At 36.5% G+C, this 27747-nt stretch overlaps 1 protein-coding gene across 1 annotated transcript in view; it reads right to left on the reverse strand.

Annotated features, from left to right (window-relative positions):
- The window catches only part of NUDT14 (nudix hydrolase 14), a 58425-nt gene that overhangs the window by 22150 nt on the left and 8528 nt on the right, over positions 1-27747 (reverse strand). The window contains exon 2 of the mRNA XM_021554491.4: positions 8818-8861. Coding sequence (XP_021410166.2) covers positions 8818-8861 — 44 coding nt within the window. The remainder of the gene's footprint in view (positions 1-8817; positions 8862-27747) is intronic.

The raw sequence follows: 27747 nt of genomic DNA on the forward strand, positions 1-27747 counted from the left end.
TGGAGAGCATGTGAATATAAAACATACATTTCATATTTTTGCCCACATAGCTCATAAAGGAGAAAATATCAAGATTTACAAATCATACTAGATGAAAAGTTAGTAATAAATAAATAAATAATTCAGAAATCCCATAATTGTTTTAGCTTTAAAGTATAAATTTTTCTTCTTGAACTTATATGAATTTGGCTTTCTTTGTTCATAGAGGGATGACAAATTGATTATTCATAGTTTTCCATGTCAAGCCTGTAATTCCAGATAGTCTTTTTAAAATACCGTGTTTGAGAAACACCCCAGATCACAAATAAAGTATATCTATAAAAAGCTAAAGGGTTGGAATAGACCTTAAAGATCCTCTAGCTCCAACCCCCTCTGCCATGGGCAAGGACACCTCCCAGGGAACCAGGTTGCTGAAGGTGTTATCCAACCTGGCTTTAAACAGTGCCTGGGCTGGGGCACCCACAGCCTCCCTGGCCAACCTGTTCCAGTGCCTCACCACCCTCACAGAAAAAAAAAATCTTCCTAACATGTGACCTAAATTTTCCCTGTTTGAATCTGTACCTCTTACTCCTTGTCCTGTCACCACAGTTCTCACAAAATCTCTCTGGCTTCTTTGTGGGTCCCCTGCAGATCCTGCAAGGTGCTGTTCACATTTGGGAACGTGTCCTCTCCTGTTCCAATCTAAAATGACTGTGCTTTCAACTTGAAAGTGATAATAAAAAACACCTAAACTTGTTTGGGAGCCAACACACAAAAACAATTATTTGTGAGGAGTCAACCTTCAGGAGGGCCTACTTCATCTTATTTCAAAATTATTTTTGATGTCCGTAAGAAAGAATTGTATGCAGCCCCTGTGCTACTTCTGTATTCAAATTAATCATCCATTTAACAGCTGGACATGTCCTGAAAACTTCTAATGCGGCTTCTAAAGTGCTGTCTTCTTCCTTTTATCAGCACAGCACCCAGTACCTTAAGCCAGAGAAAACAGCCCCTTCGTTTTCAGAACAGAGATGTAACAAAGCTGTACTCTGATTATTCTCCAGTGCAATTCCTTTAGTTTCCCAAGCTTTAACTATAATGCAGATAGTCCTGAGATTAAATGTGTGCACTTGCACAATCTTTACTGGTTCATTTAAGTCTTCCTTCAAAGCATTTTGCATCTTTCAAAGGCCAACACCAATCCAATTGGCTGCTTAAAATGCAGCCTATTACAAAAGCAAAGCTATAAGCTCCTGACAAAAACATTCAGCCTTTCATACTAATCACATATAAAGTGGATTTGGCAATAGATAATTAGAGACATCTAAAAGACTTCTGTATTCTGATGAAATTTGAATGCTTTCTCCAACACAACGTAAATATTTAATACTAAATAAACCCAGAATAAAGAGGTGAGCCATGTATGCTTAAGAAAATAAACGTTACTTTGGAAAAAATCAAAAGGAAGATCGATTTCAGTAAACTGAACTGCAGCAGGAAGTTGTTCATGACACCATAAAGCAGGAAGCATATATTTGGTTAATCATCAGACCAGCGTAAAAATGGACTAAGAAGTGGTAACAAACCCATATACACCCACTTTTAAAACACAGTTTGTACTTGTAAAGTAGCAATTTATATTGCCAACCAGAGAATATCATCAGGACAACTTCTTTGGAATAAACAATTCTCTCTGCAACTTATTTTCATACAACAAAGAAAAATTAGACAGAAAATTCAACTGCAAAATAAATGAGACATCAAAGCATGCTGCTCTTAATAACATTCCTTAAGTGTCATATCTTGGCCAGTATCCCAGGATACCCTTAGAAATGACACATTGCATCTCAATGGGATTCTTTCAACAAAATATTTTAATAAATAAATTCAGGTTTTATGCTAACTTATTTGATTAAATACAGCTTTATGTGAATTATGTGCAACAGATGTCAGAGCCTGATGGGCTTTTGTTCCAATTCCTAATTATATGTGAAACTGCTATTTATAAATGCTATCACATAATAAGACAAATAAATAATCCACCTAAAAAACCTAAGTATGCCTCTATTCCCTTCTGAAATGGCAAAAGTCAAAGATTTAAAACACCATCAGGTTTCAAGGACAGTTCACAAAACAAAAAAGTTCAAGCGTTCTGCACTAAGGTACGGGAAATCAGCAACTTTGTTTATTACCTACCAAAATCCAAGTATGATGTGCATAACACAACCTTTTGCCACGTATAACTGCACAGTCTCAGTACCATCAGTGAGAAACTGGTAATTGTTCACATTTTCCTCAATTTTCTAGAATAAGGTTTAAATAATTCCCTCTTTTCCAAGAGATATTTTCAGCTAAAATTCTAAAATACAGGCACTTCTACTACAGAACATTTCCTAGCTTTCCTAAGATTGTTTTTACCCATCCCAAATGCAGGCCATGATCATGCTACTGCTCTAGGCCATGTACAAACTCTTGGCATCGTTCATACAGAACACGTTTATTTCAAAATCACCTGAAAGCAGAAATCACCTTCCTAATTTCACCTGAAATCACGTTTCTAATTTCTGTGATTGTAAGAAAATGAACACATTGATTTATTTTGTATATTATTGGAAACACTAGATTATTAAATCCCTAAACTCATGAAGAGCCCAAGATGCTTCTAATCTGGATACCAGAAACCTGTATTCAGAAATTAATGACTAACCAGCTAAAATTCTTGTGTACCTGCTTAGTTATAAGAATTTTCATGGATTCTGTTCTTAAAATTAGGCAAATATCTAACTTCCCAATGAAGCATTGCCCTCTATAAAGATTTTATTGCCATTTTATACTGTTTCAGTGATAGAGCAGAGATTATATGCTACAGAGTGCGTTCAGATCACATGCTTAAGAAGATAAAATGAGAATTTGAAAATTTATGACTTCATTTTTCTCTCTGATAACTTTACAGCACTTCATCTCATGTTTCTCTCATTCCTATGCATTTATTTAAATTGGGTCCTAAGGTAACAGCATAATAACTCATTTTAAAAGACAGTAAATATGCCTGCAGAATTCCTGGCACAAAAGCAGAGGATCTGTCAAGCCTTCACTGTAAAAAACCCCAAAAATGAACAACAAAAAACACAGCATTAAATGCATTTTATTTGCAAATACTGTATGCAAACAAATTGTGTAATTACTTGGGTTGAAGGAAACTAATAGGCTACTACATTTTTTCCTTCTAATACCAGGAAAATTATCATTATCCTGATAACATCCTTGCTAGATATCAAGCCTAGACCTGAGCATTTTCAATGATAGTGATTACAAAATATGCCTTCCTGGATTGTTTATTGGTAAAAACAGTTTCTTAGTGTTTAGTTTTAAAAATACTTTCCTCACCATACATCATTTCTCATTATGTCATTGATTACTGATGAAATTAAATTATTCTGGCCTGTTCCTTTACATTTTATGGTAAGTGGTGATTTCTCTCCTTCCATTGTGATATCCTTTGCATGAACATGCCCAGCTCTCATTCCTTTCTCTCAGCCATTATTTCCCTAAACTTTTCATTATTTTTGTTTGTTGAACTACCTCCAGTTGATTTTAAACACTGCTTTATCTTCCACATTATCTTTGAAGATAATCAAGAAAATTCCACATCACTGACACCCTGGAGGAGACTTTACAAAGACAGACAAGGTTTACAGAACAACAGCACATCATTGAAAGTAAAAGGCATATGCCACCCAAGAAAAGCTTTTTTAGGTTTTTTTTTTTTACCTGTAATGATGTTAAAAAGCTATAGTTTAAAGCTACTGTGACAATTCTTGCACAAAGGAAGCATCTGAGTTAAATTTCATGGTGTCTTATAATACACCAGGACATAAACCAGAAAAATACATACAGGATTAAGTTTCCATAAAGCCCAAATGATCTGGCATATGAAACAGGAGAAGGAATTTAATCCACTCCTATAATGTGGTCAGGGCACATGACTTCCACCGTGTCTCCATAGCTGCCTGTGCAGCCCCCTGAGCCAGAATAGCACCCGTGGCTCCCGTGGGCCACGGCTCTGTGACCCATCCCTGGCTGGCTCCCCTGGCCAGGGCTGGATGCAGCCACAGCTGCTGGGCTGCATTCCTCAGGCAGGACCTCCTGAGCTCTGCCCTCGGCCAGGTAACTGCACAGCACGCAGCCTCCACACCTGCATCTCCTCCTCCTGAGTTATGCTCATTGCTAACCTGCCTCCAGAACCTCCTCCTGCTGCCTGCATGGCTGGTACCTGCAGGAGGAAGCAAGCTGAGGTGGAGGTTGCTTTGGTTTCCTTCATCCTGTAAACTCACTCCTGATGGAAAACTACACTTTTCAGTTGTCTTTGTAATAGAGAAAGTGTAAAGTCGTTCCTTCCGAGGAAGCAAATTAGATTAGGAATTAATTTGTTTGAAATGTGAAACAAATGAATATCTTTACTTGAAAAAAAAAAAAAAAAAGGCAAATCTTATAAGCAGGAATATAAACTTTCAGCTTTTTTCAGTAAGAATTTTTTAAGTCAGGAACTATTGCTGAGTCACTGAGACGTTTTTGAAGGTAAAAATGCAGCATGAATGGGGTACAATGCACGTGTAGAATTCCAAGTTTTTTAGTCCAAATGCTTTATATACATCACATGGTATTTTCAGAGTTGAGAGGAACTCACATAACTATCTTGCTATCTTGCACAAAATTCAGTCTCCTCAAATTTGTTCTCTTTAAATGCAGTGAACTTTACAGTGAATTTTTCACACTTTCAAATAGAGAGGTAGACATAATTTTGTTTTGTCAACTAGGAAAAGGTACAGTGGTGTCCCTGTTCTCAAGCATTATTACTCAAAGCACAGAAGGGAGCACATGACTGTACACTGACCTTCATCTGTTCCCAAATTATGCCTTTTAAAAGCCTTGAATCTGTTTAAGGGGAGCTGCTGAAACCTGAAACGAACGTGGTCTATTGCTTTATAAAGTAGATGAATGTAGAACTTAAGTATTACATTTCAGGCTCTTACTGTACTATATATAGCAAAATTAGGATGAGGGAGAATGTAACTGTAACCTGAGTCTGGTTTTAGAGAATATTTTTTTGTTACAGGTATCAATGGTTACTCTGTAAAATTCAGCATGTTTGTATTTCTAACAGAAAATCACCACAAATTTGTAGAAGGAAAATGTTCTCCTGATAAAGACTTTTATTTTTAAAAGCCAAGCCCTTAAAAAAATTAACAGCTCTTCAGCCTGCAAATCACACCCCACAAATTGCTAACCAGTTCTGACAGACCCAAGTCTAAAAAGAATCTTGAAATACACCTTGTATCTCAATTTTCATTGCTTGCACTCTGCCTGATTTTCATCAGGATATGTTTAATAATGACCAAACACATCATCTTGAGTATTAAAGGGAAAATTACACTTAATTAGAAAAGTAAGTAATGCCTAACGCCAGAAAGCATCTTTTCTGTGTGCCTGACACAACAGGCCAAAATTATGTAACTCTTAGGAGCAACAGCTCAATAAACTTGTTCAATAATTACAGTGTAAAAGAGGTAATCAAGGATTTTTACTTCATTCATTTTTAGTAAACTTCATTGTTGCTTCTAATGACATAGTAAAACCTTCCAATGAGCTCCGATAATGTTATCTGAATGTTTCAAAGAAAGATTAACTTAAATCTAACTCCACAGAACAAGAACAATAGTAACCTCATTATTTTCCAATAGAAAAATGGCTTAGAAATTGACAGATTCCTTGACAAGTTTGCCAATTTTTGACAGTTTTCAGATGGGAACTGTAACACTCATGAAGCATTTAATATGCTTGTAAAATACCAGAAACCTTCAGGATGCAAGTGACTTTTGGCAATCATCTGATCCAATCTCCTGTTAAAATCACTATAACTTCTAAGTTAGGCCTGATTTCTCAGAGCCTTGTCCAGCCAAGGTTTGGATTTCTCTAAGGAAGGAGATTCTGGGCAAAGCATTCCAGGACCAAACTACTGTCCATAGGTGTGTCCTTGTGTCGTGGATCTTCCTTCTGTTAGAATGTAAACCTAAATATGGTAAGAAATGCTGCTGCTTTTGTCTATGCTGACACACAGTTGACTTTTGAAGGTACAGGTTCTGAAGGTTTGCCTTAACACAGTTTATTGTGTGACCAGGAATAAATTGCACATAACTATTTTTGTCTTCAAGTGGCAGGGAGGGATTGGGAATAAGCAATTACTTGTTCAACATGAATTACAGCAGTGCCTTCAGGATTGATGTTTAGTTCTGAATGATCTTGATCTTAAGAAAGCTCATGAACCACATACTGTAGACTCATGCCCAGATGTGCAATAACTAAAGGAAAGACAAGAAATAAAAGGAAAAACCAGAGAAGTAATACCAATTATGCTATTTTATCTTGTGCTAGAGTTACACCACCAGACTACACATAGTTAAATGATCTTGCCCCACTGCAACATATAGTGAGATTTTAAGAGATGACTCACATCTAAGGCAAATGAAGTGACTACTGCAGTCCTTGTGTTTTTGTCTTTGTATAATTTAATCAGCTGTTCATCTGAACAGTTGGAAAGGATACATTTATACAACAACAACTTCATCTCTCTTGGTAAATACTTTTCTGTATCTTTTGATACAAATCTATTAAATATTGGCTTATATTGACCTAATTTGAAATGAGGCAGAACACTCCCAAAAGAACCCAGCACACAAGCTCTCATTTTACTACCATGCAACAAGGAAGTCAATCTTAAGCATGTTTACGTGTGCTGCTGAAAGAGGATGACAATAAAGACATGGGTTAGGCACAATGTCTGGTTTGATATCATCACACTGTTGTTTTTTTAATTAATCATCACTAAATTCGTAATACATATCAGTTCAGGTAAACAGCTGCATTACAGATACTTGGAGCACTTAAGAGTCTTACAGCACTTCCATGAGTATTAAGCCATGAATACTTATGAAAAACTATTATGGAAAAGGGATCTTAATTCTGGAAAACATCTACAATGTTCTTCAAGCAGACATACACACCAGGAAATCCTGACCAACAGAACTGTGTCCCAGAAACCTCTCCTCTCCTTCAATATTTCATTAGCAGTAATGAACCTGTAAGAGCTCTCTCAGCATAAAGTTCTTTATAATCTTCAGGAACTAGTTAACATGGCTTTTCCACATAATAAGCATCACAGCTATTAAAATACATCAAAATGTAGGGCTTTAAAGTATTGTAAGGGATTTTGAATCTGACTAATATATTGGGTAATAATTGCCTTCTTATTCTCAAAAAAAATTATGTAAACCCATGGATTTCCTATGCAGGAAGTTCACATTACTAACTTTGGTGTCAGAAGCTGCAATGAATTTCCTTGTGAAAGAGTGTTAGACATTCTGCAGTTCCACAGTAGTCACTAATAAGTTGGGGTGGCAGCTGTTGTGCATCTGAAGCTAACAAATGTTATGTGACCAGAGATGACTGGCATGACATGTGGCTGTAGCCTTTTTATAAAGTTATGTTCTCAACTATTTTAAAAATGTCCACAAAAGTCCTTCAGAAATACTGTTCCCAAGAAGTTCATGGAAAACTGATCCTTTAATACTTACCCCACTCAGTTGCATATATTCACACATTATCACACAGTGATAAACTAAAGTTTAAACAAAAATAGTCATACAAATTCATCTGGAAGTCATGTTCTCAGTACTGTGACTTGAGGCTGGATTCACTTGCTTGAATGGGAATATATTAAATTTCCAGCAATCAATTATCATTTCAGCCTTTGTATCTGCCATCATAAATTTAGGCACATGCCCATATGGACAGACAAAGTGCAAAGACAGAACTGTCTTCCAGGCAAATTCCAAAAGCAAGTGTGAAGTTCAGTATTGAAATATCACTCCCTTTTCTGTCCTCATTCTCAAACAGTACAGGCATTTTTAATCCATTTAATGCTTTCCCAGTCCTCCTGAAAATTTTACCTTCAGAATCTTTATATATATAAAAAATGTTGCTAGAATTTAAAATTTTATATCCCTCCCAGGCACCCCACAAAGACTCATGAAAGGACTTAGAGGGTTCCAACAGAGAAGAATTTCCCAAATTGCAACTGATTTTAGTTATTTAATGCATACATATTGCTGCATCTTTTACAGTTAATAGATTTAGAAAATCTTTTTCTTGGAAAAAGTTATTACCCTTCTTTTTATTTTTATCTTCTAGTGCCTGAATTTTCAGCAAACAGATTAAATATTAATACTTTTGGAAAGACATATAAATATTTTAGTTTTTAATAACACTGAGACGTGGTCTGTTTTATATACACCTTATTTGTTATAATCTTGTATGAACTGATCTTTGAAGTCAGGAGTTAATTGCTTTTCTTCCCTGATCAGAGAAATACATTTGGAAACACAGAAGAAACTCCTTCCTTCAGGTAATAAATTCCCACTCAAAAAAGAGAATTTCAAACAATCCAAATGTTCAGTTCCATCTTCTGTGTAATTAAATAATGTAATGTGTAAATAATGTATACAATAATGTGTTAATGCACAATTATGTGTTAAAAGTCTAATATTGGAATAGTCAAGTACTGACAAAACTCACTGAAAACATAATAAACGACAAAGAGATTTTTAAATTTCTGCTAATTCTATCTTAAACTGTAGAGAACCACCTGCAGGTATTATGTAAGAAGTGACAATGGAAGAGGAAATTGGAGGAAAGAAAACATCAACAACACTTGACTAATGAAAGAATAGAGTATGAAATATAACATGAAGACAGTGGGAAATAATGTCATGCCATCATTACCTGTCATGTGTCCTCATAAAATCCCAGAACTTCTTTGTACCATTCTAGGGGAGAAAAAATAATAAAAAAATCAATCAAATTAACTCCAACTGAAAAATTACTATAATGAAATTTAACAAAACTTGAGAGGTATTTCTTTGAAAACTTAGTATAGTTAATTTTATTTATGAGGCCAGTATTCTGTATTTTGACAGATAGTATTACAGACACTGAGAACTAACTTAGGAGAGTTCAAAATCTTAGATCCACAATAATATGATGACAGCTAGCAGACATTTCTTGCAGCCTTCAGGGCCAGTTTTGGCCACATTATCAACTTTAGCTGCCCAGTCTAACCATTCATGGTGCCAGGAAGCCATAAACAGCTCTGTTTTAACCAGTAAAATAACCCACAGGTATGTCCTTCAATGTCCAAAAATGGTCTCACCTTGAGACCAGCTCAGCACTTACCTCCTAACTAAACCCATGTGGGATCCAGGAACAAGACACCTTCCCTCTAACCCCCTACAAGGACCAAAATAGGAGTTTTATCCACACCTAACATGAAGGGGTCACACTCCATTCTCCACAGCAGCTGTTCCTCTGCACTGCTGCTGGTGCTGACGGCACTGCCTCACAGCAGGCTTGAAATCACAGCACTCACTCAAGAACTGGGAGACATAAAATGGCTGATTTTCTCAAGATGGGCCAATTCCTGTCCTCTGCCAGCTTAAAAAGAACAATACCCACTACAGCACAGCTGACAGCAATCTCTGAAAACAAGTGTTCTTTCATAATTATAATGAACACATATACCCTGCTTACATTTATATTATACCTATATTACCTATAGCAATTCATACACATCAGTTAATGGAGATGCAAATAATTCTTTACTCTGTTTACTGCAAGTGTGATGCTCAAATACAACTCAAGAGATTTCACTCCCATGCTGGTTTTAAGTCTGTGTTAGGAATCCGTATGAAACCAGAGGAAATTCTTGTGGTTGATACCTTTTTCTTATAAGCAACACAAAAATGAGACCTGCTGAAGGCCTACATACCTAAAATATGCTTAATGTGAAAAGCAGACTTGACTTCTATTATAAAGTATGGCTAAATGGATGATCAAACCCTGAGCAACTGGTTAATGATTTAAAGCAGGTAAATGTGAGCAATGAGAGAAGAATCAAGTTCAGTTGGTGAGTAAAGGTGCCAACCAATATAGACAGGCCCTTCAGCTCTATTACAGATGTCATGGCTACCAAGTACACAACAGCTGGTGGGGATTAGATAACAAGCACTCTGGTTCAGAGATTAAGCCCCTGAGCTTTATGAGTTTACCAAGCTTTTTGGAAGAGGGACTGTTTGCTTGCTAGCTGGGTTTTTCTTCATTCCCACAACTCTAATTATAAACAGTTGTTCACCTCAAGAGAAACTCTAATCCGTGCTTCCATTGGTGTGTGCACATACCTTCTGTTAGCACTGACAGGAATCCAATGTGTGCATTACAGGAGAAGCCCTGTCATTCTTTAAATGAGATATAATGTTGAAATGGAAATAAAGACAGCAAATTCTTCGTGTGAACTGAAATATTAAAGCCATTGTTTCAAAACCTGAATGTATATCCAATTCATTTCACCTGCTGAGAGACAGAGGAACAACTTTGATAGGACTATGATACAATACACAGCTGCAACATGGGATGTATTGTAATGTAAGATAATTTAAGCTATTAAATGTGCAAGGTCAACTCAATCTTTCTGTAGGTTTATTTCTACCTGTAAGCAAGGTATTTGTGGGATTTGTTAGCAGATTGCCGAGCAATTTTCCATTTAACACAAAAGAATTGGAAAATTTTGTACCAAGGGTAAATTTCTCCTGCATGTAACTTCATATTGTTTCTCTAGCCTCAACCTTCCCCTGCCCCAAATCATAAGTTGGTGCTACCATCATCCATTCTCCCTTTGTAGTATCCACTTTGGAGAAGTGTCGGTGTCCAGCTGCTGGAGATGCAAAAAAAAAAAAAAACCAAAAAAAACCCCAAACCAAACCAAACCAAAAAAGCCTGAATCAAGTTGCTCCTTGCATTAATTTAGGCTATTAGTCCTGTGATACTGCATTCTAACAAACAGTCCCACCAACAATCTTCCTAGCTCTTTCCTTTTGCCATCATTTTGCAAATTACAGAACCTGATCACTTTGGAGCACTTATGAGAGGGTTTCAAATAGCTGAGGAAAATTACACCCTAGAGAATCATCCTCATACAGATGGGATCCATCAGACCTGAATGGCCTCTTCCCAAGGATGAGCTCTATTACCATTAACAGAGCCTGCCTCACAGACGTAGACATAATTTTAGCAGAAAGTAAAAGAAGAAACTTAGTACCTAAAAAGAAATTAATCAGAAAATAAATCTCTATTTTCTATTTTCTAATCCCAGGTAAAGCATTTTCTCTAGACCATGATTTGATTAGTCTAAGACCCAAATTCAAAACTAGCCACAGGCTAAATTATTTTGAACCAAGACATGGGTTAGTATCACATACTCTGACTGGACAATGTTTACTAAGATATTTTCTGCCTATATTTGAATTAAAAATTTTTTTCATATGATCAAGTTGCACCTGTCCAAATAAATAAATCAATAAACAAATGAAACATTCCAACATCTCTTTGTTTACAGTGGCAGAAACTCAAATGAGCCCCATTCATACCCTATTGTCGAAGTCAAATGTAATCTGAACCCAACCGAATGGAGTTGAGTTTCTATTGTACCCAATGCATGGTTCTTTCCTAACTGACTAGTAGGAAGGTTGCTAATTATTAATAGCATGTAAACAGTTACCAATGGTTCTTATGCTGTTTTACATACTTTACAGAACATTAATTCCAGCCAGCTTCTAACCAACTATATCAAGCTGCATGTAGTATCTCTATCTTATCTTTGAGACAAAAGTATTATTTGTTGAACTGATCAAGACTCATGCTTTTAAAAGCCAAGAGGTGATGATTACTTGTTAAACTGTTCCACTCTACACATCCTGATCTTTGACAAAGATCTGCTATCACCACAGTTACAGACAGCTGCAATATTAAAGGTATCAGTGGTCAACATCATTCCTGAAAAAGAGAAGTATCCTTGTGAAACACAAAGGCTCTCAAACCCTTAACATTTTTCATTTTAATAAGCATATGTAATTGCATTATTACAAGTAGTCCATTCTCCAATGTCTAGGATAAGGAACAATCACATTATCTCTCAATGCAGTGGGAACTGAGTATAACTGATTGCTGGGAGACCTAAACATTGATGACAGGAAGGAGAAAGAATTATTTTATGACATTTGAGAAAGATTTAAAAAATTATTCTTCAAACAGGAGATGTATCCTGTGATGTTTATAAATATGTCAGAAGTATTTTACACTACTTTTTATCTGTTCAGAACAGCAGTTCAGATACTGCAACGACCTTGTGTAACACATAATCGATTTGGTAAATCTTTAATCACAAAGTAATCACACTCTAGTTCTGTGCTCAGTGATCAGGTTCTGTGATGTTGCAACACTCAACTAGTGCATATAGTATGTGTAAATTAATAAAGCTGTATTCCAGGAGAGGCAGCAAGTGAGACAACCTCGTTTCACATTACACAGAAGACGGATCACTTACATAAGTACTAATTGCATAAGAAAGCCATACCAGGTCAGACAAGATGTCCATCTTGCCTGGCAACCTGTCTCTAAAATATAAGAGCAGAGAAAGCACACAGCAATGCTTCCCCAGAGCACTCTTCCAAATCTGGCAAAAGGCACCAAAAGGTGGCAAAAGACAGTGCCTCAAAAAGGCACCCAAATGAAACACAGTCCTCCCTCAACTCTAAAAAGCAAGCACAAATAGCCATTTCAGTACTACCTGAAAGTGCAAAGTGGCTCACAAGACCATACTGTCTGTAAGACTGACTTGGTAATGGCATTGATAACTTAATCAGAATTAGCAGCAGCTTGCTCCCAGCTTGACAGTCTGCACAAGCAGACTCAACGCCTTCTGGTACAAGTGATTCCAGGAAAACCAGGCACTGCCAAGTGCTCCCTGCTAGACAAGTGTTGACAGTGGCTGCAATATTAGCAGATGTGACTCCTACCTGTGCAGAGCTGTTTATATCACCCATACTTGATCTTCACATTCTCTGTCCTGTTACCATCCTTGAAACAATTTTCTTTAGACTCTTCCTGCACCAGCTCAGTGCCATAATTACAGGCAGGTGTCTCTTCACACTATCTGTAATGGATAAGTTGGACTTGTCTGCAGCCTATCAAAGTACCATTCTTTTTACCATATGCCCTTTAGCTAAAATGCCTCAAGAATCACTGTGCCAGGGATATTGCTGTCCTTTGCTTTTGTCCACTGCCTGAGGCAATAAAATATTTGAACAGCAAGTTCAAGTCACTGCCAGAATGCCTAAAGGATAACTCTTGCTTGCTAGAGGAACTTGCCTAAGACTTAGCCCAGGCAGGCCAATAAAGAAGAGAAAAAGGACTTGCTGTGCTAATGATGTAGAAAGAAACATTCACTGGCACTGACTGTAGGGTGATACTGGGTATGCTCCACATGTGACAGACCCTGGACATGCTCTGACTCAAGTCACTGGAAGTTTCTACTCTTCACTAGAGGCAGCTTCAAAGCCTTCCTCCTTTCTACTGAGGGCAGTGCCCATGCACAGTCTGCCACCTGAGAAGAACCAGCTCTTGAACCAGCTCTTACATGAGGTAATGTGTCTGCACAGGCACCAATACTCATTACTGTTTGACTGATACCATCCTGGGCTTTCAAAATACTCCCAACTCAAACAAACCAATCCCCTCAGTCTTGCTGTGGTGTACTCAACAATTTCTCTGCAGATGCAGCTTTTTCAAATGGAGGGAGTAAGTACTTAAACACAATTTTAGAGAGAGGTGTAAACCCTTCCTCAAAGATCACTCCAAGAATCTTCTCAAAAATAAGATCCTTTTCATAAGTAATTTAATTGAATTAGACCTGTGGTACTTCAGTTATAAGATGCTACAGAGTTTCAGGATGAGGAAGAGAAAGGACAGGGATGCTGTAGTCCATGGCACACAGCTTATGGTAACCTTGATACAGTGCCACACTAAGGGCTGACACAGCAGAAGTCTGTAAAACCATGAATCACACAGAGAGCGTGGGTGTGAAAAAATATTCTCTATTTCTCGTAATATAGAAGCACTATGTCATAGCTGGCTAGCTGGGAAAAAGGCTGAGGTTTTTCTGGGCACTGATCTTCTCTGATCAGCCTCATCTCAATGAACCAGTGCTCAAGTCCTGCAGCTGCACAGAGAGGTTTGCCTTGCTTATGTATAAAAGAATTAACTGACAGCTTCTGAAACAGCTACAGACAAACTGCATTACATGTATGTTTTAAACATGTGCAACTAAAGGCTTATTCTTCTTAGATTTTTTTAGAAGTTTTAGTCTGAAGAGTAAGCTGAAAACACGTTGGTGTTACAAGTGAAAGAACACTCGCAAAACTGCTCTAAATGCTTCCTTTATCTTTGTGTAATAATTTTTTTCACAACATCACATAAGGCTGTATAAAATAAATCCTCCACACACAGGTTTACAGTAACAGATTTCCTGTAGTTACTCTGTTGGGAGTTTTATTCAACAAAACAAAATTTACATTGGATTGTCACTTATTTAATGACTCCTTGAAATGAGCTCTGGACTGACAACACACAAGTGAAGGAGAAATGATCTTTACCCAAAACCTACTTAAAGCTTCTCCTATATTATTTACCTTATACAAATATCCAAAGAATTAAGAAGTGACCAAATTAAAGGCACTACCTTATGTCATCCCCCCCATTTATCCACGGACTTCTGCTTGGGCAGAGAAAGTCTAAGTGGCCAAGAACTGTAGAGTTACACCAAAACCACCTCAGTAAAAAGGTTTTGTACCTTGTATTACATATTTTTGAAGAGAAAGGTAACAGGCCACGCAGGCTGATCACTTCAAATGCAGGAGACATGTGTCCAAAATATGTCCAAAATAAGCAAATTAACATCACATATACCACTAAAAGAGAAAGAAAAGCAATCTGTCCATGACAATGATTAACTTCTTTCTGTTTACATTACAGGAGAGACAACATGAGGTTTGGTGACCCATTGTGAAAGGCACTAAACACATATAGTGGGAACAGTTCCTGTTCAATGATCTTACAATTCAGTTAGAGCCCAGACAAAAGTTGATGTAAACAAACAGAGGCAGTTAAGAAAAATGACAAATACATTATGATTTAGATAAGCTATATGCCCTAGTTATGAGGGTTAAAATGACAAATAACAGTCATGATCCCACAGTCTCTACCATTTGGATTGGGTTTAAAGCAGTCACCCAAGAAATGTTCCATATTTGTGAAAAAAATATCCAACTGGAGAAGTTGAAGCAATTATAATATAAAAATAATTCTGTCGTCATTATTCCATTTACTCTATTTCCACACTCCTAAGACTCAAAAGCAGTTAATGTCCTTAATGCAAAGGAATAATGAGCATTCTTCATGTAATAAAATAATTGTATTACAGGTGCAGAAAAACAGATAAGAGAATTAATTGGCAAATAACGCTCTTAAACCAGAGTCAGCAAAGTCAAGCAAGAGTGAGGTCCCTGTTTAATGATTTACATGGACCAAAGCAGTAAAATTCCCTAGAGACATAATCAATTTTCTGCCTTTTTTCTGCTCTCAATAAAATTTTGTACAGGTTTGAGGGTTATGCTTTTCTTTCAAAAAGTGTAAAACTTGTTTTTCTATTGCACTTATTTTCACATTCAACCCATCTTCTACAAAAATTTTCACAAAGTTTGGTATCAATGTGCAAAGCAATGCCCCTAACTGGAAATTCACCATACATTCTCCTGTGGAGGTGTCTACTTGTTGCCTAAACCTTCATAGCAAAAGAACACTGAACTTGCCATTTTATTAGATGGGTTTTTGTCAGGTTAATCTATGTGAGCAGTCAATGAACTGACTCATGAAGGCAAAAATCTGCACCAACACAGCTAGCTCCTGCTACCTCCTGTCACCTTTATTTCCTTACGTGGTCTCAGCTTAATGCTTTTCAGCCATGTTCACCTTTTTATGACCAGTAAAAATTGCCAAGAGTTAAATTTGCAATAGAAGCAACTCAGTAATTCAGAACTTTTTGGTTTATAAACTATATGGTTGTACAACAGGAAAGATGTGTGTGAGCTGCTGCTTCTCAAGTTCCAGATCCTAGGTTAAACAGAGTGGACTTCCCCTATGGTAAAGCCATAAAAATTATGTCCTCATCCCTCTGCAAACAAACCTTTCCCCTCCTTTCTCCACTCTCTACTGAAGAAGTGCTGCTATCAGGTGAGGCTTCCTTGTTACATTTGTTTTTCCAGCCTAATGGAACCTGATGTCACATCTGTAGTGGTTTTCTGTAGCAATGTATGAGCATTGATAACCTAATGTAAAGAATTTCTTGTCAGCTAAATTATTAATGCTGGAAGTCTCTGTTCTATAGAATCAATACAAAATGTTTTCAATGCCCACAATGATGTGCCTGCAGAAACTGCACTTCCAGGACAATCTCAGGACTTTATTCTTTTCACTTCACTATCAGAGACAATTAGTCACCAATTACCTTGCATCGTCTGAAGATCTTTCATAGTATTTTCAGAATATACAAAAATTATGTGAATTTAAAAAAAAAATCACCCTCAAAATACAAAGTTTGTAATTTTTCTTGAGAAATAAAGCATTGATAGTCATCACAATGCTGTGAAACCTGTTTGAAAAACAGAACTCAAATTGAGAGACAGCTAAAGCAAGTTTGAACTCCTGAAGTTTTCCAAATGATAATAAAATACCTATTCAATACTTACTCAATACACGTTAAAAGCTTCATTGCTTCCTGTTGAATATTTTTATTGGATTAATGAGTCAGTGGGATGGATTTTGTTTATAGAAACTAAAGAATTGCCGTGCTGTATCCAAAAATCTTCATCCATAAAAAAAAAGTGCAAATGAACAGTCAAAAATTCAAGGATATTTAATATTCAACTTTTTCATCTAAAAGAAAAACCCTGTCTTGAATAGACTACTTTGCATCTGAAATCTGTTTGAAATAATGACTTATCATAATTTTTTTGTCTACTTGAAAGGTTTGATTTGTAGCAAGCAGGGAGAATGCTGTCTTCTTTTTATATAATTACAGACTTAATAGAAAGTTCTACATTATCTTTCAAAATGAAAGGAAGCATTTTCAGCTAGCATAAAACCATGAAACAAAAATATTAAAATCAATAAAATAATTTCAATTTGCATTAGTTGAGTGACATTTTTTTTTTTCTTTTGAATGTGCACATCAGTATTAGGGATCTGTCTTATGCTCGGCTCTCTTATTACATAACTACTAATTCAAATGCAAAATTGAAGTCACTCTGTCCTGGGGTTCAGTCCCAAAACACTGTAAATCACACAAAACCCAGGCTGCCCCTTTTCCTACTCCACCTGCACATCTTTATCCTATCCTTACCCCACCACTGATGTTTGTGTGGGCTGGTTCTGCAAACTGACCTAATCAAAAAAATGTTTTTTTTTTTTCTCCAGAAAAAAATCCTGATGAAAATATTATTTACTAGAATGAAAGTGAAAAATTAATAATGAAAAAATATTAGTCAACATTAATGCAATGCCATCATACAGACTGCAAGTCTTCAGCAGTGACTATTAAGCAGAACAGGCTTGGTCCTCTCACAACTGCTCCAGGAGGACAGAGATGTGTCTGATAGGGAGTGTTCTACAGAGAGACACATGCACACAAAAATCCCAAATTACCATTTCAGTCCACACCCACCAATCCACTCCATCAGACTGCACACGCTGGAGTAAATGAAGCCTCATCTTCAAAAGCAATTTGCAGAATTACTTGCTGATGTTGAAAAACTACTTCAAAAGAGTTTAAGTGTTATGGAATTTTACTGGGTTTTTTAAACAAGCCACTATTTAAGCTCAAGAGGAAGGGGGGGAGTGTTTGCTTTTTAAACAAAGCTTGTAATATTTCATTACTAAACTATCCAGAGTGTTTACTTTAAAAGCATCATGATTACAAATAATGGCATTTTTCAGTTTTTAACTTCCCTATTCCAGCATTTCAGTTGGAAACGATCAGTTTAGTGCCTTTGTACAGTATGCATCCAAAAATACAAAACCTAATGACATTTTAACAGAACTAATAGTGAACATTGTACCTGAAGCAAAATACTAGTGCTGTAAGCTGGCTTTAATTGACAATTTTAACAGTTTCAGAAGTAAGACTGAGCTAGTGAAGTCCATGCAGACAAAACATCCTTTACACTAAAGGACATCATGCCAGATGTCCAGCAGTTTGGGCAGGGCAGGACAAAGTTGCTGAGGTCTCATTCAGCTCATTTTAAGGCTTGAACAAGAGACTGGAGTGCTCAGCTCCGTGTGACTCTTTGATGCATGGGCTTCTTATCTGAAATTAGCTGGAAGACATAAAGGTACTTCTTGAAGAAACTTTAACATCTACCAGTGGAGACCACACCAGGAATACCTCAAGGGACACAAAACCTAAGGTCAGAGACCGTAATTTTTACAACCCATATCAATTTTCTCTTCAAAGGGAAGGTTATTCTGGTAGGACTGTGTAATGAAACTGCAAACAGATGGTTATAGCAATAGAGTTTACTGTTCAAAGGTGCAATTTTTTCACACTTTGGGAGGTAAAATAAACAATAGAGAATGCATTAATTTATTCAACTGTTAATGTGATACTGGGCCAAGCCACTTTATTCATTTTATGTACATCAACTGCCAGAACAATTACAGCTAAGATACCTGATGTGTAAGTAAACTTTCTCCTATAATCCTCTGGAAGTTTACTTTTCAGGTCACAGTTTGTTTTTTGTGTGTACTTTTCAACAATGGAGTTGTTGCAGTTTACCTTGGCATTCAGCTATCATTAAGATCACTTACCTTTGAATGAAATTTATAAAACATGAAAATTAAGCATATATAACTGCATTAAATACAATCATATCTCCTTTCTCACCTTGTTTTTCTGTTTTTAATATACATAATTATCAGGAACAATTGCATGTACAGATCAAACATGTTTTATTTCAAGGCAAATGCACAGCAGTGCACTGAAATCTATACTACAAAGAAAAAGGACATTGAGAAACAAAATATGCACAAAGGTCAAATTTATGACTTTTCTCACATCATTTTATTACCAAGTCAGCATATAATTTAAGGTTTTAAGTTGAGATACAGATGGGGATTTCCTAGTATTAAATTCAATTCTGTACAAAGGAATCAATTGCTAACAGGTAGCCATCAGATTCCTCTCTCATTGTATATAACTGATAAAATTTAAAGTGAATATTCAAGTGTTCTTTTACATAAATTCCTGTTATATTATTGAATTTTGCTGCATGTATTTTGCCAATTTCACTAAACTACATTTTCCCTTTAAAATTTGTAACACACTTTCTTATTTTGCAAGGATAAAAGGAATATACACTTTCCATATTTCCTAAATTACTTACACTATTTTTTCTAGAACACTATAGAAAAACATAGAACTATTAACTTTAACTGGACGTAGATAAGAAAAATATTCCTAATAACAAAAGAAGTTTTAACAGAGATAATGTAATTTGGAAACTGCATTCAGCTAATGTGACAGCAAAATACTTTACTGTAAATAAGTGCTGTACTTTCAAACAGATGTACTACACATCTCACACTTGTATCCATACCTGCTGAAAACCTCCCCACCAAAGGCCTTTTCTCTAATCTTTTACCAATATTTTTTCTGATATTGCTTAAGAAAAATCTCACACAATTTGCAAAAATTACACTAGGAGGCTGAGAAACTCAAGTCCAGGATGCACATCTGCTGGCTCCAACTCAGAGAATAAAAGCCAGGGAAATACCTCAGCCAAAGGCTGCTGAGAACTCCTGGGTGTTCTGTGCCTCAGTACTTTTTCTGGAGTTTTCCTTATTTGTATAAGTGGTTGCATATTGTTGCAGTTAGAAGCAAACAAACAAACAAGCATGGCCTTTGTAGTTCAGTAATAAATTCATCTGGGGAACATAGACATGAGTTCACAGCCCTACTCCAAATTTATAATAATACATTAACATCTCCAAAAGATGAGATTTATGAAAGCACTTTTTAGCATTCAATAACCTTCACCTTTAAGACCCTCACTAGAAAGATAGAAGAATTGAATTTAGACTTTACTGTGGACCACTGCATTTTCAGCCAAATGCCAGAACCCCCCAGCTGCATCTAAACATTTTTACTGAATAATGTAATTTCTGTGGTGGGACTTAAAATGCAATATTTGTCTAGGATTATAGAATTATTTCTACTCTACCATCTGATGGAGCATTAGTGAAATTAACTGAGAAGAATTCCTGAAAATTCCTTTGGAAAATGGCATTTAAACTCATAAGTTACTAAAGACAACATTTTCCAAACTTCTAAATTTTACTGAGACTCACATAACTATGAGAAAAATAAATTTTGTTTAATTTTGGCCTTTTTTTTTTTTTTTTTTTTTTTAGAGAGACATAAAGAATTAAATACATTTCCAGGAAACCTGCTTCCAATCTTTTCTTGTCCACTGGCAGCTGCTCCTTTTGACGAGTTACTGAGATAAAGGGCCTGACTGAAATTTCAAACTAGTGATATTTAATGACAGGCGGGGGCAATAATTCTGCACTCATAATAACATACCTAGATCAATCACGTCTGTCTCTAGTAGCAGTTTCAAGACAGAGTGAAATTCAATATAAAGTACCCATTGCAAGTTTGAGACCCCACAATGGATGAGAATTCTCACTGAATATTCTTGAGCTCCTTCCTGTACTCATCCTGTGCACTCATCAGTCAAAATAACCTTTCAACCCCTTAGGAAGAGGATTTTCCAAATGCTACACACAGGGCAAACACTGCTTTGGTCCACATCACATTCCCACAACTCATGATTCCCTGCTCAGTTACTGGTACAGCACAGCCTTGTGTAGGATCTCTGACTCAGAGAGAGGTTCACACCCCTGACTTTGCTGGGATTTAGGGCTTTCACCTCATTTCTGCAGGCACAGCAGGGAGAAAAGCAAACACAAGTGTAGTAGGTAGAAGGACTAAAGGAATCTTAAAATCATCAGTCCCAAGGCAACCACTACGCCTACAAGCATAATTTCTTCTTCTTTGCTACACTAGGTCATGACCCTCATCCAAGAGAGGAAGGAAAGAAACTGTCCTTTCATCATTAATTTTGCTATGTCATTCAAGAAAACAACACTGGCAACACCATAAAACCACAGTTTAAGTTGCCACTGGTACTTCAGCCAAAAGCTAATCACCACCATCAATTGTCTAATATTTCTCATTACCTCTTTAGTCATTCTAACAATCCACGGCAACTTATATAGGATCTGATTAAAATCTTTTCTGGCTGACAAAGAGCCAGCAGGAAAATAAAACTATCCCTCTTCTACCACAGTACTGGGCCACTCCATTTAAACAGATAATAACTCTGCATTCAAAAACAATGCAGTTGATGAACACTGCTCTAATTAAAAAAAACAACAACAAAAAACTACTCCTGACTGTGTCACCTGAAGCAGAATGCTTGTAAGAAAAACCCTCTCTATAGACTGTTGTATCATTAATATTGGATTTAAAAACCCCCCAAACAACGCAGAAAACAATCCATCATGCATAGCTGCAAAGTTACTTGGTTTTCCTAATGCACCTGATAAGCAATATCACAGATCACATGAGTATGATTTTAAAATAGTTACAAATCTATTCGTTTATATATATAACTTACAAAGGACAAAATACTTCTAATGCAGCATTCAAATCAATGCAGAAAATAGAGTTCAATGAACTGTACACCTTGTCTTCTACAACAGGCTGGTACCTGCCAGCAAAGATCCAGCATTAACAAGCCTGACCAAGGTTAGTAAGCAGCACTTGGGACATCCTGAGTGTCAACAAAGTCGGGAACAAAGCCAGGAGCAGCCCTGCTCTGTCTCCAGTGAAGTAAGGGCAGGGGAGGACACATCCTATGTACCAAATCTCAGAGGAACTCAAGGCTACCACTTCCTCTTAGTATGTTCATAGACAGAGTCCCAGGATTCTGAGCATGTCTCCTCTGAATACTGTGAGCATGTTAAAACTGTTTTTGGCCACTTCTGTTGGTCCTTCAGTAGAATACCAAGAGACTTTAAGCCTTAAGACTTCATTCTGAGCATGCAATGGCATGAACTCAGCATATACAGAAGAGCCTAAATCTTAAACAAAGAATACAGGTCACAAGTTCACCCCACAGGGTCAGCAGGGCTGGTCCAATAATGAAGATTCAACATTCACAGCTACTACAGGCAATTCCATACCTTCCCTTGCAAAACCAAGACACACTTTTCTCACTAAAACGTATACATAACATACCACTGCAGAAAGTTGCTTCTTCTTCCTTTCATCCTCTCCCCAAGGCACAACTGCTGGGTGTGGTTTATCATCCCACTTAGTGCAGGACTGGAAGGCCTGACACTGCTCTATCCTACAGGCTGCAGAAGAGTGTACAGAAAGAGGGGAGGGAAAACACCATACCAACTGTCATTCATCTAGTTTTTTTTTTCAGAAATACTTAAAAGCAAATATCCTGACAATTTTTCCATTTAATGAAATAGTTTCCCTGAATTTTTTCAGCCCCTGGGTGTGATTAAATCTTTACTCTCCCACCACTCAACATAATTCTTACACTTAAATCTTAACATTCATATTATTACTTTAACAAATTAATCTTTATGGAGTGTCCCATAATGCTCTAGGGAGGCTCACATGTTCCTGTGAGTCCTGTCAGATTTCTGCCAAGAGGTCTGAACTCCTAGACAGACCAAAGAGAAAGTAAGGAGATAAATAGAAACAGAGTTCTCCAGACTGACAGGTCAACCACATCTCCTTGTCAAGAAATAAGGGTGGTTTAAAGAAACAATAAGGGAAATATTAGTGATTCATATTTGGTGGAACTATCCTATAAAATACTATAGCAGTAATTTCCAAACTAATGATTACTGATTTGTTTCACGAATAGGAGGCCAATTTCAAAGAATGATTTGAGCCGGAGGAGACCTTCAAGATCATCAATTTCCAGACTCTCTGCCATGGGCTGGCACACCTTCCACCAGACCAGGTTGCTCAAAGCACCATCCAATCTGGCCTTTAACATTTCAAGGGATGGGGCATCCACCCACAACTTCCCTGGGCAACCTGGGAACCAAGAGTTTCCTCCTTATAGAAAATCTTAATCTATCTTCTTTCTGTTTAAGGATGTTCTCCCTTGTCCTATCACTACGTGAAATAATCTCATATTGTTTTTTAATTTATCTGAACAGTACGAATCAGATAAGTTACAGATAAAATTTTAGGCTGTACAAACTGCAGTACAATGGAAATGTTACTCTGAAGAACAACACAGCTTTGCAAAGTAAGCCAGAAATTGTCTGGGTCCAATATTTTCAAGTGTCAGAAATGTTACAATGCTGAAAGTGGAATGCTAAGTGTAGACACACATATGAAATTCTACAGCAGATTTGCCAAAAGATTTGATTTTTGAAAGCAAATTTTTCTTCTAATCCTGCTGCTTCAAAAGCTCAACAAGTGGCATAATGATAACCAAAATGAAAGTAAACAAAGTCAACAGTGATAGTTTATTTCAGCAGCTCTGGATAAGAATATATACAAGAGCTATATAGCATCATAGCTTATTTTTTAATTATTATTTATAATGTTATCATCAATATATAAATGTACTGTTTGCCCCTATTTTTTCCCCATATTGTCTTCCAGCTCAGTTTGTCAGAACATATAATTTCTAGTTAAAATCCACTGAACTGTTGCTACTCCAATCAGTTTACCTACTAAGTGAAAAAAAAAAGTTACTCAAATTGCTTTCAAACTTGCTTTAACTAGTACCGAATACAAACAATGTAAGGCACAACCTGGCCTCACAAGGAGGAGAACTAAAATGCCATTTCATTCAGCAAGGTTGGAATTTCATAATGTTACAGAAATTCATGCTGAGGATCTTCATATCTGGACAGACCCACTTATTGTCTAGAATCTTTTTCTGCAGTAAACCAAAATGCTCTATCCAATCTAAGTTCACAAATAGCCATTACAGCTAATTAAAATATAGTCTAAAATGAAAAATATGGAAAAGAATCCTTAAAACAGTAACATCAAGTGATCAAATTCTATGTAGTTGATTGGATAGTCAATATTCTTACTCCCTATTTAAATGATCTCATACATAATGAAAATCTTACAGATTTTACTCAAATAATGTCATGCTTTTTGATGAAACGTACCATTTCTAAGCCTTATCATCTGCAGAAAATCCAGTAATTTGCAATCATCACATATTCGGCTCTTGGGAAAAATAATTTTCTGTATTTCATAGAATCGGATCTGGAGTCAGAATCATGCATAGATGTAGCTGTTTTACTCCAGAAGGAACTTGTGAATTAAAATTGAAATTACAACGCTGAATATTTTTGAAATCTGAAGATGGATATTATATTTTATCAGTTTGCTGAGAAATTATTCTAGACTTTAAAAAGAATTGTTTGTATTTGCTTACTAAATGTGCACCTTGATCATATGCAGCATGAGATCAGAAAAAGCATTTGGTTTAATAAAATGAGGCTCATAGTCTCAGTGGAAATACTGTTTTCAATGTATACTTTTTTTTCTTCATTTTTCATATTAGATCTACAACACAACAGCAAAAAACAAGCTATTTACTGATTGGGAGTACTCTGGAGGGAATTGAGAGTGGGGAGAGGAGACTAAAGTAAGAGGGCAGGTTCCAGAAGAAACATGCAATTACTAGATGATACACAAATGCACTTTGCACACACTGAACACACAGAACAAATATTATGCACTACAACACAAAGGAAAACAACTATATCAGAACTAGATAAGAATTTGAAGCACTAGTTAATTAAAAATACCAGAAAAAGGCATCCCTTAAAACAGACAGAAAATTAAAAAGCACAGTAACGACCACCTACATATTTTTATGCTTTGGTCCTTTTCCATCTATACATGATGAAAAAAACTGCAACACTCATGGAAAAAAAACATATTGCAGATATACAGAGGGTCACAAAAGCTATGAAAGAGATACTTAACACAGGTTCCTGAGCAGATGACAAGCCATTAAAATTTCACCTTTAGGTAGTTATGACGATCTGGTGTCTCTTTTATGATATCAACCATTTTTTAAATTAAATCTACAATGTGATTAACAAGCAATTCTTCCATCAATCTTTGATGTGTTTTACTTATAAAGCAATGACAGTTTTCAGTTCAGACTCCTTAAAGTTCCAGAGAAACCATTTTCCACTCACTTGCTTTGAAAGCCATTAAAACAACTTGATGAAGAACATCAGCAGGGGGCTAACAGAAGCCAAGGCTTAGGAACAATCTTTAGATTTTTCTCCTAAGACTTTCTCACAGACCCTCTTCACAAAGATCCTCAGGGCTTTTCATCCTCTCCTTTCTCCCCACCCCCTCCCAAAAATCAGTTCAAAGTGACAGATGCAACTAGCTCCAGATTCTGCTCTTTTCTTAATTTCACTTTTACCTCTCAATTTTGATAGACTCAATTGAAATCTGATTCCCACAGAGGCAGTCCTCTTATCATCTTCCCACTGGGAAAAAGTCACACAAAGAAAGATTCAAGTAACTTGTGAACACTTTCTAATCTGTCATCCATTCTAATACAGAATAGTGAGACCTGTACCTGTTATTTAAATACCATATACTACTGGCATTCAGTAAACTGACTGAATTGGTGATTAATTTATTAGTGATTTACCTACAGTTCTATGTGTTACTGCAGTATTTCTGGAACTTGCATGACAATGACCCTGTAACAGTTTCGATACTAGGATATAAAATAAAGAATTATGCAAGCAAACTATAAATTATCATTAAAATGGAAATTGTGTATAACAAATGGTAAATTATTTGGTGATAGTTTCATGCAAATGCAGAAATCCCAGTTTTATGGAAAATACACCTATTAGGACAGTAGTTATGCTACTTAGAATGAGTAGAGCGGATTAGTTTTGCTGTGCTCACCATAATTTTATTTCTTTGATTATGGCTGACTGAAGGACAAATTTCATTGATTGCTAATTTTGTGGTACATGTGTGACTCCAAAGCTCTACCAACTCTTCAGCTGCTGTATTCAAGTGATGTCACTGTGGTCAAGATACTGAACATGAATTTCTCAAATGTGAACATCTAATTCCATGAAGCAGGGCGATGGGACAAATCAATCCCATATTTTGTTTACAATCCCTTGTTCTTTTACAAATAGAGCTACAGTTACAGTATGCATAGCAGCAAACAGGGACTGAAGGAGACCAGCCTCATGTCTCCTCAACTTGAGGACAGGGGCAGCACATATGAGGGATTTGAGGTCAGGAAGGACAGATGGTTGGCATTCCCATTACAGCTAAATCACCTCTTGTCCTTACAACATTGAGCTTTATATTTGCCAGTTGGCAACTCTCAGTTTATGTTTCTACATTATTTTACCAAGCTTGTATTTGTAACTCAAACTGTGAGAATACATTGTGGAATAAATTTCTAGATGTCTTGTGAACAAATCTTATTGGTACTTTCTCAGAATATTAACAATTATACTTTCTGCTTGTCCTCTCTTCAGCTAAAGTAATACATTACTAAAAAGTTAGTGTGAGATGTTTTTTAATTCATTTTTCTTTACAGAAATTTGAAAGAAAAAATCTCATAAGAAATTCTAAGTCAGAAAACTGACATACAACCCTATAAGAGAACATGCAAAAAGTTTGTTTGCTTTCTGACATTACTATATCATAAATATTGGAAAAGGATTCATCAAGAATATAAACTAAGGAAATCCAAGAAGTAAAGAAACAATACCCTAAGGAACAGGAGGACTTATGTATGATATTCTACAAGCATGCAATCACTTTACAGAATTGAAAAAATGTTAAGGCTGGAAGGACCTCACAAGATCACTCAGTACAAGTCTCTTAACAGTGGCAGGATCAAACATATGTTATGTGAGTGCTATGTAATACATGCCAGATACAGAATATGCTTCTAAGCATTATCCAGTCAGAGCCTCCATTCCAGGCTGTTCCATCATTCAAACTAGTCCACCATTTGTGCAGTCTCATGACTAAAATAAACACTTTCAATCCTATATGTGCAATAGCACTGTAAGATTGTTATGCTGAAAGTACACGACTTAGAGTTTATACTGAACGCTCCTGCGGAATAATAATTCAATTAAAACTATCATTAGCATCATTTCTTTCTATATTAATTTTCAAGAACATTTACTTCTCCAGAGGGCTAAACTTTTGTTTTCCCATATTTTCTATTTCAAGAGAAAGAACATCTCTCGTCTTCAGGAGTATAGCCTCATTTCCCTATAATGTATTCATCACCCCTCAGCACATCTGTCCCAGCAAATCCCATTTCCTGTTCTATTCATGAGGCTCAGCAACCTGGAGCTTTAGTGATTGCCGCCACACTTTTCCCATGGCCTTCTCACCTCTCACCCCCCCCACGCACCCCGCTCCCATTGTTTATCATCTGTTCTCCCCTGCTGCAAACTGCTGTCAGATGTTCACTTATCCCTAATCTTACTCACTGCCTTTGATATTCTTTCTAATCCAACAACCTGTCAACTGGGGCATCAGCCCATGTCCACACCAGCTGCTCTGTCACAGGCTGTAAGATTCCCTCTCTTCTCCAAGAGGTATTTAAAGGATTTTGACACAGCAAC

The sequence above is a fragment of the Lonchura striata genome, chromosome 5 (genome assembly GCF_050655825.1).
Source record: "Lonchura striata isolate lonStrDom1 chromosome 5, ASM5065582v1, whole genome shotgun sequence".
In the NCBI taxonomy this organism is placed as follows: Eukaryota; Metazoa; Chordata; class Aves; order Passeriformes; family Estrildidae; genus Lonchura; species Lonchura striata.